This window comes from Dermacentor albipictus, chromosome 4, assembly GCF_038994185.2.
Source record: "Dermacentor albipictus isolate Rhodes 1998 colony chromosome 4, USDA_Dalb.pri_finalv2, whole genome shotgun sequence".
Classification (NCBI taxonomy): Eukaryota; Metazoa; Arthropoda; class Arachnida; order Ixodida; family Ixodidae; genus Dermacentor; species Dermacentor albipictus.
This window is the reverse complement of record NC_091824.1, coordinates 154,277,917-154,290,033: the sequence shown is the minus strand read 5'-3', so window position 1 is coordinate 154,290,033 and position 12,117 is coordinate 154,277,917. Positions and strand designations below refer to the sequence as shown.

General features: G+C 47.4%; 1 protein-coding gene across 5 annotated transcripts in view; it reads right to left on the bottom strand.

Annotated features, from left to right (window-relative positions):
* Positions 1-9,703, bottom strand: part of LOC135903784 (RNA-binding protein, mRNA-processing factor 2a-like) — a 165,957-nt gene extending 156,254 nt beyond the window's left edge. For 2 of the 5 annotated variants that reach the window (XM_065434179.1, XM_065434180.1), the window contains exon 1: positions 9,181-9,699. In XM_065434179.1, coding sequence (XP_065290251.1) covers positions 9,181-9,258 — 78 coding nt within the window. In that variant the 5' untranslated portion in view covers positions 9,259-9,699. Of the gene's footprint in view, positions 1-9,180 lie in introns of all 5 variants that reach the window. The other 3 variants (XR_010564928.2, XM_065434181.2, XM_065434178.1) reach the window with 3 other exon arrangements.
* Positions 9,704-12,117: the final 2,414 nt, after the last annotated feature.

Genomic DNA, 12,117 nt, shown 5'->3' with positions numbered 1-12,117 from the left:
TGAAGTTATGGACAAAAATTCCTAATGCGCTAGTATAGACGCAGTCAAAATCTATGAACTCGTGGCTAGCTGATGCAGGAACTACAGTACGGGGTCACAACCTGTCTTTCATTTAGGGTTTCTTTTTTCCTGGCTCAACAAGCGTACTCTCACGGTAGGAGAAGCCGTTTCGTCTATATTACAGAATCGTATTTTAATAATGCCTCTAAACTTAATATACTCCACCTTAGTTTTCCTTTAATTTTCACTTCTGATAGTTCTTCTACTTCCCAGTGCAGCACGTTTACTCTATTTATGGAGTACGTTCACTCCGCTTGAGCCAACGCATAGTGTTAATAGTGGACGATATCTCTCTGAATCGGAGCTAAGTATATGGTATGCATGCAAGCAGTTACTCGTGCAAAAGGGGGTTGTTGCCACAGTCAACACATTTTTCGCTAAGGGGCACTTAAACGAAACACTATTAAGACTGCTGAAGTATTCTTTCAAAGCTGAATTTCGTTAAATTCGCGCCAAAAAAAAGTTATTTTGTTTTCGCTTTCAAACGCCAGCGCCGTTACTTCAACGTGATGTCACAAATTTCAAAATATTTTCTTATATTTGAGCCATTATGGCACAGTAAGCGTCGTCAAAACTTGCCAAGTTAAGTCTTTGGCTCCTTTACAGTGCAATGTATTCCATTAGAAAAATTACATTATGGGGTTTTACGTGCCAGAAACACGATCTGGTTATGAGGGACTCCGTAGTAGCGTACTCCGGAATAATCTAGACCACCTGGAGTTCTTTAACGTGGGCCTAAATATAAGTACACGGGTGTTTTCGGCCCCACCGAAATGCGGCAGCGGTGGTCGGGATTCGATCCCGCAACCTCGTGCTTAGCATCCCAACACCATTACTCCTTACGGTGGGCAATGTGTTCCATCGTTGCCGATAAAGAAAAAAAAAATGTTGACTAGACCCGAGCAGACGCTGTAAAAATCCATGACGTCACGGTGGGCTCATGCAGGAGCTTCATGGTGGAGTCGCCATGTTTCTTTAGTTTGTGCAGCTTTTTTTTTTACTTGTTACGCCTTCTCTCATTGTGAAGCCACCTCACATTGTGACTTGTTAAGCCTCCTCTCCTCCGAATTGCAGAAGGGCAATTTACTCAAACAGCTCGACGTAGATCTTTTTCTTTACTGCCTCTACATTCTTGCCGTGTGTCACTCTATAGCACATTGTGCTTCTCCGATTACCAAGTTACCTGCCAACATTGCATCGCTTGCAAAACAACAAGACCTGACACGGCCACCGGAAGTGGCGGATTGAAGAAGACATTAAGAGGAATATACAGTAATTTTTTTTATGGATCATGACAATGTTGGTAAGGTTATAAAACCACTTCGACAGTTTGATAAGTTGCGAGGACCCTACGTACATGGCTGAGTACGAACCATATATGCGGAGTATGCGCCAAGAACTGCGAACGTATTAGGGACTCTGTCTCTGGCGTTAAGTGCATGCATCATATTTGACTCCACTTAGGAGCGTTTCCGTACTCCCCATAAAGTACACGCGCATTCTGCATAAGTACAAGTAAAATAAGCGATCGAGGCGTGAGAGACCTCTCGGAAATAAAACAAAACGAGGTACAACCACTTGCAGCGGTTGGCACTCAGTTTTGTTAATAGACAAGTGCTAAACCTGACAGGGGGCAAAAACGGACGCGGACAATTTCATTTGTCTGCGTCCATCTTTGTCCCTTTCCCGTCGAGCGCTGGGTCCGTGCCAACAAAAAAATGGCCACGAACACCCCACCCACGTGCCACGCATCGGTTATCTCCGTAAGCCTGGCGACGAGACATGAAGGACCTCGTGTCATAGCTCGAGCTCTTTCTACCCAGTGACGCAGCTGTCGCGCACCGAACCGGACAGCCTGCGCACTCTCGCCGCCATCCTTGGGCCACCAGCTGCTCTCAACAGCCATCGCGCTCCCCCGACCGATCTCCACCGGGCGCGCACCCCTCAAATCCTTGTTTTTCTTTTTTTTTTCTTGACCTCTCATCCATTCGAAAAGGTGTTATTCAGTTCGTATACCTGAGAAGTGTGTGTTTGGCAATGAGCTGTTCTTCCCGACAACAAAGACCGCTATTCGAGATCGCGCGCGACCGGCACGCAGCACTTCCGCATTTAGCGCGAAGCACCCGGTCTGCAGTCGTATACGACTGTTCGTCGCAGCACAACATCCAGCCAGCCTCCAGCAGGATTCCACTACGTTCGCATATGTTCCAGTAGATTGAGATGGCATCTTTCTGACGCGTCGTCATGCGGATCGAGTGGCTTCGACGCACATGAATTTGGAGACACACAGTATACGGTTTCGCGTCCAATCCGGCGTATAGGACAGGTCATACAAACAGCCGTATCAGGCAGGTTTCGTAAGTTTCCAGCGTATTCCATCCGCCAATACAGGGATCATTCAGACGTGGTGCACATCGTATCGGACGCCGCCGTTGAAGCTACGCCTGCTTAAAAGCGCTTAAGAGTATAGTAGGAGATTGTACATACGCTGCTACGTCAGGTACGATGTTGAAAGCGTGTGAAAGATCGCCCCTGCTCTAACTGTAGAAATCTGACGGAATCCGTTGGAAACTTGCATACGGTTGTTCAATAGGTCACATATACGTTGGTGGTACGCAGAATAAGACCACCTGTTTGCTACCTTTGGATGGGCTGCGTACAACACGCATATTCATCCACTTCATTATCACAAGCGTTCTCGCTTGGCGTCCGATGTCGTCCGTTTCACTCGCGTGGACGACGAAAGCACTTTGACGCGGCTTCCGTGCAGGTGAAGCGCACGTGTATAGTGAACGTTATGACCAAGCGAAGCAAATCCCGCTACAGGAGAAAGATATCCCTTACCCCCATATGTTGCGTCCAACATGGTCCATTATGTTTGTGTAAGAGATATAAGAAGCAATGACACACTAATTCATTCCTTCAGCCACATTAAGCACTTCTAGGGATAAATCAAGTCTAGTGGCCAGGCGAAATTGTATGAAAGACGTATCCAGTCACCGGTGTAACCGGGGCCGAGGAGGCCGCCTTACTACCGACTTGACCACTGCACCTCTGTATCGCGAGTGGCCGTCCACCACCAGACCAGAATGAAACGTGAACCCGAGAAAGCAAACTAAAAGGCGCATTACCCTTTCCACATACGCTACAGTGTGCGTGTCAATTGAGTGATTCCTTCATATACCGTCACCGTCGAGCACTAGACTGCACTTGGCGCGAGAACCGCCTAGAGTTAATGATTAATGGCGCCGAAACCGCTCTTTATAGCTTATGGAAGATAAGAGAAGATTTCTGACTCGGCGTGTCAGTCGTCCAGGTTTTATTAGCGCAGCAGATGCCGAGATTGCCGCGGGTATCCAAGAGTAAAGTCTGAGAATGGTTTGGCTATAAGAAAGGAAGAGCAGAAGAAGACCGAAAGCTAAGAAAGAAAGAAGTGAATACATAGGGAAAAGTGGGCGCAGTAGAGCGTTGGTCGATACGGCACCTGATCATGCAAATAAAACTAGCGACGGAAGTCGCAACAGCGAAGAAGAAGACATATCGCCTCCGTTAACACTTGACGGCCCGGCGTTGTCCAATATTTTTGGATAGCTTTCGCTTTTCAGATGAACCGACTATAAGAAATTAGACCGACCTACATGGTGAAGGCTCAGATCATGCGTTATTCTTAATAAGCCTCGACAAATAGGTCAAGTTGGCATTCGTCCGTTCCGGAAAACTGTGCCTGAAATCAGACTCCTCTAAAGTATTGGCAATAGCGACCATTGCTGTCATGGTGTAATGTAGTGAGCAGGTAGAAAACGCAGTGTTTCGAGAGGCGTCATCTTGTCTATATATATATATAGTGAGAGTCAAGCTCCACGCAGTACGGGTACAGTGCTCGTGGCGGGTGCGGCCTTGCGGGGCAGGCCCTTATCTCGAAGTGAAGCCCCATTCACAGCAGCAGTTCACTTATGGTGCAGCAGTCCTTGGTAAAAATTCAGTCGCTATCGACGCGCTCACAAATTCACAAATTTCACAAATTTCCGGTGGCAGATAGCGCGATTGTAGTCCATGAGCTGGTCTATACTCGAAGAGGCGGACATTAATTACACAAGAAATCGAGATGCACAATCGGCTAACAAAAATTCAATTATTAAGTTTTTAACTGATTACTTTATAGCACATATTGCAATTTAGAAATTCTAGCAGGTGAGACTAGCGGGTCATAATTGGAAAGAAATGTGTAAATTACAACATTTATGAGATATGCGCCGTCAAATTTACGGCAGAAATGCGCCGTCGTTTCACATACTTTCGTAATAAAATGTTGTCTTATGCATTGAAGCACAAAAGTAACAGGAACACCAATGCACTTCTCCGCAAAGTTCGGGAATGAACATATCGAGACTGGTGCCATCCTGAGAATTCGTTCCAAGTGGATCCGCCTTGCGAACTCCTGGGCTAGAATTTGCAGATTGCGATATGTGCGATAAAATAATTAGTTAAAAACATAATTAGTTATCTTTTTTAATCAGCCGATTATTAATTTTATTTTTTCTATTTTTTGTAACTAATTTCCACCTCTTGGAGTAGACCAGCTCATGAATAGACGTTTGCTATCTGTCACAGGCAATATTTAAAATTGTTTGAACTTGTTCGCTGAAACACCCGGGATAGATACCCTGACGAGAAAACCAAATCATCTCGAAATAATACGGCCTTATTTTCTCCTTGGTAGTGTGAATACAAAATGCAAGCTAGAAGCTTCTGCAGGCTGGTATTTTGATGCAGCGCCGTTTGAAAAGCGAATTGAATTGAAATTCTGCAGTTTTACGTACCAAAACCACGATTTGATTATGAGGCGCTCCGTAGTGGCAGACTTGCCCCCACTGCACATGCCCCCCCACATGCCCCTATAAGAGCCACATTTGTGACGGAAGCGTATTAGCGTATCACACTTGATCACATATAAAATTCGTTCATGTTGTTGATGTTCTAACATAAGAGGACATTTAAACATTCATCGGAATGCAGTGCAACAATAATAGCTGCGTCTTCTCCGTGTAACCTCGTGGCATCTTCACTATCACTACAGCTGGGAATAAAAACTTATGCTCTACGGAAGAATCGAAGTCTTTGTAAATTCGTGAGCTTATGCGCCAACCTAACCGTATTCGCGAAAGCAGATTACGCTAGAAGTGTTTGCTAGATTCAAGCCGTTCTCATTTCGAGTCGAAAGTGATCGAAGACGCGCTGTTAGTATACAAAAATATCACAGCACTTTGTGCCAAGGCCATGGAGCGAGTTGAAACTGTACACGTAGAATAACGGGAGAGGTACACTTCGCTTCGGAAAACACAATTTTTTTTTTGTTCGAAATGTAACGATGTCAGTCGAAAAACTGACACGCTGCTACGATTTAATCTAAAATTGGCCCCCCACAGAGCGAGAGACTGAAAAAAAAAAATCTAATGAGAAGCATTGCGCGTCGCGTTTTGCTGGTTTCAGACGCATGACAAGGAAGCATGACATCCACCATTGACGAGCAACAAGGAAAGCGTGACAGGCAATTATCTCTGGCCCCCATTCCTACGAGCTGCAATGATAAAATACCTACTGTGGTCTGTAGCACTGCAAGTGGTCATGTACACTCTCAGTGACACGCGTTTTGAAATCCGTGCCGCACATTTATCGCTTACTGGCACAAATTTGGGCCTATAACTGATGCCGAAATGAGATCGACAGCTATAACTTATCACTCCAACGACCAAATTTGGTACCAACAAGATGCCACTTCTGTATAGAAACCTCCAGGTGAGCGTCGCACACTTACCGTTGTCGTTTGCGCAGAGTTTTACGTAAGGAGGCAGTTGTACGAAACATTCTGTGTGTAACGAACCATCTCTATCAATTTTAACCCACTGATTTTTCAAGTTTTCCATATACATCCGCTAGAGATGTCTTCTGCACGAAGATTTGTTTGTGTCGCGTATAACATCGCTCAAAACCTTTTTTTTTTCGCTCGCCATGAGATTATGTAAACTTGGCAACTTATGAAGTTTCTGGAATAAACCACGAATAAGTAAATAAATTTCTATTAAAAGTTGGTGCAAGATTATTCTCCCTTTATAGTTGCGCCGCCGGTGCGCTTACGTATCCATTTTGTCAAACAAAAATTATCTCCATGTATACACGCGAAACCAACAAATAACACGCATATTCACTTCATAATTTGCCGAAGTTTATTTAATGCTATACGAAACTTGAGCAGGTCAAGCGCCGTATGTTGGATCTGTGCGTTTCCTACTTTAGCTAAAACTGTTATAGGCGCGTGGTGTCAAATAAACGTTAAAAAATATGGAATCAACAAACAGTGTTGCCTTCGTAAGTAGTGGCCAACAATGCGATAAGTCACCGTCATTCGGTGCTGGAATACGCCGGTTCTCGTCGAATCAGCAAAACTGTCTCCAATTGGGCTTAATCTTGGAAGGAGAACAACCTACGCCGTGTTCTGTTCAGTACATTTCTGTCATGCCACAATTCATGTGTCCCCATTGAGCGAAGCAGTTGTGGTGACAGTGGTAGGAGGTCCACCCCTCCCCACTAGCCTGTTTCCCCTGCCTTAGCAAACCACAACATTGGGAAAAGCCTCGCCCAGGCGCTAACTTCCTCACCGCTACATTCCTAGCTCGTGCAAAGTGACGATGACAGCGCACGGCGAGCCAATTTCGGTCGGCCGTCAGTCAGTGGTGCTTGTTGCTTAGATGGATGCGCAGTTTTTGTTTGTGAACAAATGGACGTCCAATTTGGCGCTCCTTCGCATATAGCTGCAGAAGCGTAGCACATAGTAACAAGTAGAGCCGCAGTCCTGCATGCCATGGACGCATAAATCGTTCACCCGCTACGAACCTAGAATGCCGAGTGAGCGTATGCGTATAGCGAATTTATCGAGAGCGCGGACCAGCCCCGAGCTCTTCACGCTGGTTCGCGTGAAACGTTCGCCACGCACCCTCCTGGAGGTGAAAGAACCTTTATCTCCATCAGTCCAGCGCCGCCCACATAAAATTCATCTCTACAAATTTTTGTTCACCAAGTGCCCTGTTTATATGTATCCGTGGTTCTTGTCTGTACCAGGCAGTTAGTTAAGATGGGACCACACCAACTCGCACAGCTCTCTGTTTTGATGAACAGTTAATAGAACTTTGGCAACCTTCTTTCTTATGTTCATGTTTCTCTTGAGCCATGGTATCACAATGACAATTGGATTCAACATTCTCAACCAGTTGCATTTAAGCTGACATATTTTGTTGATCGAAGCAGTCTTATTGCGTGATCCGCTTAGAGGTTTTAAGAAAATCCAGTACCTTCCAGTTTTCCTCTTATATAGGCTTATCGGCGCAAAACGCATCTCATGCAGTCATCTTTCGCTTGCGAGGTACACTCAGACGTAGGATCTGAACTTGCCTCTGCTTCAACGAAATGCCAGTAAAGTATTCTTGCACAACTATTTTGCGCAGACATGGTCGGGAAAGGGATCTGGGCCCACTTTCAGAATTTTTTTCCCGCGTAAGGGCCGTTCTTTTTCACTGTCTAGCGTTCGAGTTCTAGCTAATCACGAAAGCGATCGCATGTGATAGCAAGACGAGCGCCTCTTCGATGGCTAATCGGGAAGGGTGACACTTGCGTGAGAGAAGTGCGGATGTTAGCCAGAGTCAGGACATACATATCTTGAACTGGGCTGTGGCGAATAGTGCGTAAGGAAGCTTCGTGTCCTCAGATAATAAAAATGCGTGTGGCGTGGAGTTGCATTAAAATCAAGCCATATTCAAGATTTCTTCATTGAGGGAAGCCGCATATGTAATCTGCAGCGAAGGGGAAGGACGTACTCTTGCACCCGCCTATCTATTATCCTTACTATCCTGGACAGCATATACAGAACGAATTGCTTTGAGTCCTCACTTATCATGTATTGCGCCGCTTATCATCTCGGTGGTCTCAGTTCAAAATCTCAGGCACCTTGTTTGTGGTTAGTGAGCAGTCAGCGACGAATTGAATGCAATGTTGATGATCTCTGATAAAATCTTGGTATTTCTGTCCTAATCTAAGAACAACATAGGTAGGAGTATGGAGGTGGAAGCCGGAGTTCACTTCTTTCTATGTCACGAGAGTGCTGTGGCCATCAAAAGGTTGTGGCGATATTGACATCACATTAGGCAAAGCTAATAAGTGCAAATTTCTCAAACTGTCAGCCGCGTCCCGAAGTATGTGCCAAAGACGTGTTAGAGCAGACCACATCAAGAACGACAATCTGCGGCTGTGTTCACGTCACAATGACGACAACCGACTTTCGCAGTGCGCTACTGCGAGCTCCCCGTGCAGGTCCATGGACACCATCGAAGGGGAGCCACCAAGTATGCCGAAATTTTATGTCAGGACCTCCTGATAAAGACGCTCAAGAGCACTGTGCCAGCATTCCGCTTTTAGACGTGGAAGTCTTGTCATCCCATTTACATGTGTAGGCAGACAAGACGCTGACAGTAGACAGTGATGTTGCAACCTCTATGAACGATACCTTTACAAAGCCTACGAAGATATCAACGTTCACAGCTTGAAAAAGCAGAGACGCGGCAGATTCGGGGTAGTAACATTATACAAGCGAGAAACTTTCTCAACCATTTCTGCCAAGCGTCGCCTGAGGTACAAGTATGTTATGCTGTGAGTGCCTGGACATGTCTACATGCTCCTCCAGAACCAGCATCGAGAGACCTAAAGAGCCAGCATGGCTCCAAGATCGCCTGCCTGATACCTCCGACTAACCATTCAACACACGCTCAAGCGAAAGCATAAGGCGACAAATCCGAATGCGAAACCTTTGCTAACAGCGTAGCGCCGCCTGCAAAGCATAGGGCAACTATGGCAACGGCGCTTTCAGACATATGGCAGATGTTTCGTTGCATATATACCTACCGACAACAGCTGACATATAGAGAAGAAAAAAAAACAAAGAAAGCAATCTGCGTCTGCTCTGCACGATCTCTGGTGGCGGCGCCATTGTCATGCTTTCTCAAGAGGAGCACGCAGTTCTCGCCTCGTGCGTGTAAAGAGCGCGTGCCAGACAAGATCGCGTGCGCGACTCACCTCTTCCTCGGCGACCGTGTTGACGGAATCCATGCTCTGGCTCAGAGTCATCGAGCTCTCGGTGTTGGCCACGGACATGAGGGACGTGGTCGCGCTGCGCCGCTTTGCTCGCCTCTCGTAATCCGGCCCCGTGCGTGTGTCGTCGTGGTGATCGTCTCGTGCGGCGGCGTTCTTCTAGCTAGGCCTAAGTGCGCGCATGGGGGGACGCGCCTCGGTGGGCAGCAGTGACGGCAGAACAGCGTCGTGGGCGCGAGCGCGCGCGCGCGGCGGCTCAAGGGCCGGGGCTCTGCTTGCCGGTGGAGGCGCGCACACCTGCGGCTGACGCGCCTTGCGCTTTCACGAGTCCGCCCGCGCCGACGGCAGCTCGCTTCAGATGCTCTCCTCGCAACAACTGCTGTCCGCCGGCGTTGCGCCTCGCTCGCCGCCCATGTGCCCAGCGCCGCTGCTCGCTGGGCCGTGGCTTGCGCCTTTCGTATTTTTTTGGTGCTTATTCTTGCGTTATTCTTCGCCTTCTTTAATTCACGTCCCCCCCCCAAAACCCCCCACCTTAGCTTAACCCTCCCTCCAAGGGCGCACCTTTTGTGGTGCGCCCCACCTGACGTCACCGGCCCGAGCGGGCCAATGGCGTCACGCCAGGAGAGGAGGCCGCGCACACCTGGACGGAGGTAGGGGCAGGTATAGGGGTGCCGCCGCAGAGAGGGGGGAGGTGTGTGCGTGCGCGCGCGACAGACGGCCGAACCACCCCTCCGCTATTGATTCCCGCCAGTCGGCCACCTGCCCTGCTTCGCTGCCGGCGTTGCCGCGTGCAGCTCCTCTCTTGTTCTGAACGCGTGTCCCTTCGCTAGCCGTCGCCGCAGCATTTCGCCATGAATGCTGCTTCTTCCCCACTGTCACCGCCGCGGCTGGTCCCTCTAGAAGCCGCCGAAATCTCGATGTGGCCGAAGCATTGGCCCCGACCGCGAGGCCGATATCCTACGCGACGGCACGCGCCCGCGCGTGCCAAAATACTGCGGAAGACAGGCGCGCTCGTACACAGCGTCTGCCCCGTAGTACATATTCGACAAAACGAAGCCGTCTCATCGGGAATGACCGCGAACAAACGAGGTGGAACGGGTTGCGTCGTGCGCTGCGTTCTTGCATTGCTTGAAGAGCGTTTGAAAAACCTTGGCGCTGACCGAAGCAGCAGTCGGAACCTCTTCTGAGTGTGATTTAATCTGATTAGAAAATTACAAGACGTTCACGTCCGCGGTCCGTCTTACATCGCTGAGCCCATGTTTCGTAGGAACTGTTGCGGGCCAATAATTAAAAAAAAAGTGGGATTAGGCCCTTAATAACTTTGAGGTAGTTCTCGTGACCGGCGAGGACACGGAAAATCCTAAGGATTTCTCTCGTTGCTCATTTTAGCGTCGAGTTCTTGGTGCATACTATCGTGATATCACGGAAACCCCCGCAAGTTGAAGCGGCAACTCACCTCATTTTTTCCTTATTTACTGAACGACCATCGGGGGCGACCATCGTGAACGAACGTGGGCGACCATCTCAAGCATGCTGTTCTTTTCGCACCTTGATCAGCATTCGGGCGCAATTTGCTATAACTACCTGATACAACGTTCATTCTCACATCACACAGAGATCATCATATGCACCACTGCCATCAGCGCACGGCAAAACAATTGTTGATATTGACTCCTTCAAGCATGCCCCATGCGTACGCCCACGAGAGGAATTTTATTTACATAAGTATATTTAATATCGCTAAAGCTTCATTGCCTTTGCGCTATGTTTAACACAGTTGGGCTGTTATTTGCCGCGCAATGTCAAGTATACCGCGCCTTAAAGGTGCACACGTAAGAATCATGGACCTCCTGATAGAGTCATCCTACAACACATATGTACAACGCCGCGCACCGCTACCTAGACCCTACAGCTAAGAGAAGACCGCTGAATTCGAAAGTATACCTCGACCGCGTGGACCACGTCACTGCAAGTGACCAGTCGGGGACATTAAAGCGCAACGCTAATATTTTGTGCAGGTAATCTCTGAAGCAGAATTTTCATTAATTTGAGTGGGAAAACCTCAATGATGAAGAAAATGAGGGCCAGGCTTTTGCGCTTCCTTTTTTTGTGTTTTGGCGCCGGTACCTCAGCGTCAGTGCATCAATATGGCATCAAGAATTTCAAAGTAGTATTTAGGCCCCTTTGTTAGAGGAAAGCTTGTCGATACCTCCATGGTTGAGTTCTTGGTTCCTTTAGAATATAGCTTAGTCCTTCTTTACTGAAAAAAAAAAGTTAGCTTGACCTAAGCGAAACCTACAACAAAAAAACAAAACCTACAACACCACTGCGAGCTTGTTTGTGAGCTTAAAAGCAACGTTGCTGCCCATCTTTCGTGTCTGCACCTTTTCTGGCTTACCAAGTCTGCTCTCCTGGCATACACAACAATGACCGCTATGCTATTGCAGTAATAAATAGAGGTATGTTAGTCCATGAGTTCTACAGACGTTTTATTTATTTATTTACATGTAGAAATATGGAAGGGTTGCGTTGAAGCCGGCTATCCCAAAATCGCAAATTAGTTGTTCAAGCAACAATGAAAAAGGAAAAGCAAGAGTAATATATCAGGAATCCCAATGCACGCAAACACAAGCGCACAAAGAATGAATTTACCGACATAATGGATATATAGGGGCACCAGCACAGAAAATAGTCGAACTAAAAGGCAGTCACCCATTTCACAGTGGATAAAGAGGCCACGCATGTCATTTCCTGTATATGCATTTAAGTACAACACAGACGCGAGATCAGCCCGTTACAGAAGAAGCACAGTGCATAGATGACAAAACAAACAACGTCCACAAAAATCGCGAAGGGCATTCGCAGCACGCATCTGCTTTTACGGGCATGGCCACGGTCCAAGCATTTTTCTCACTGTAAGAG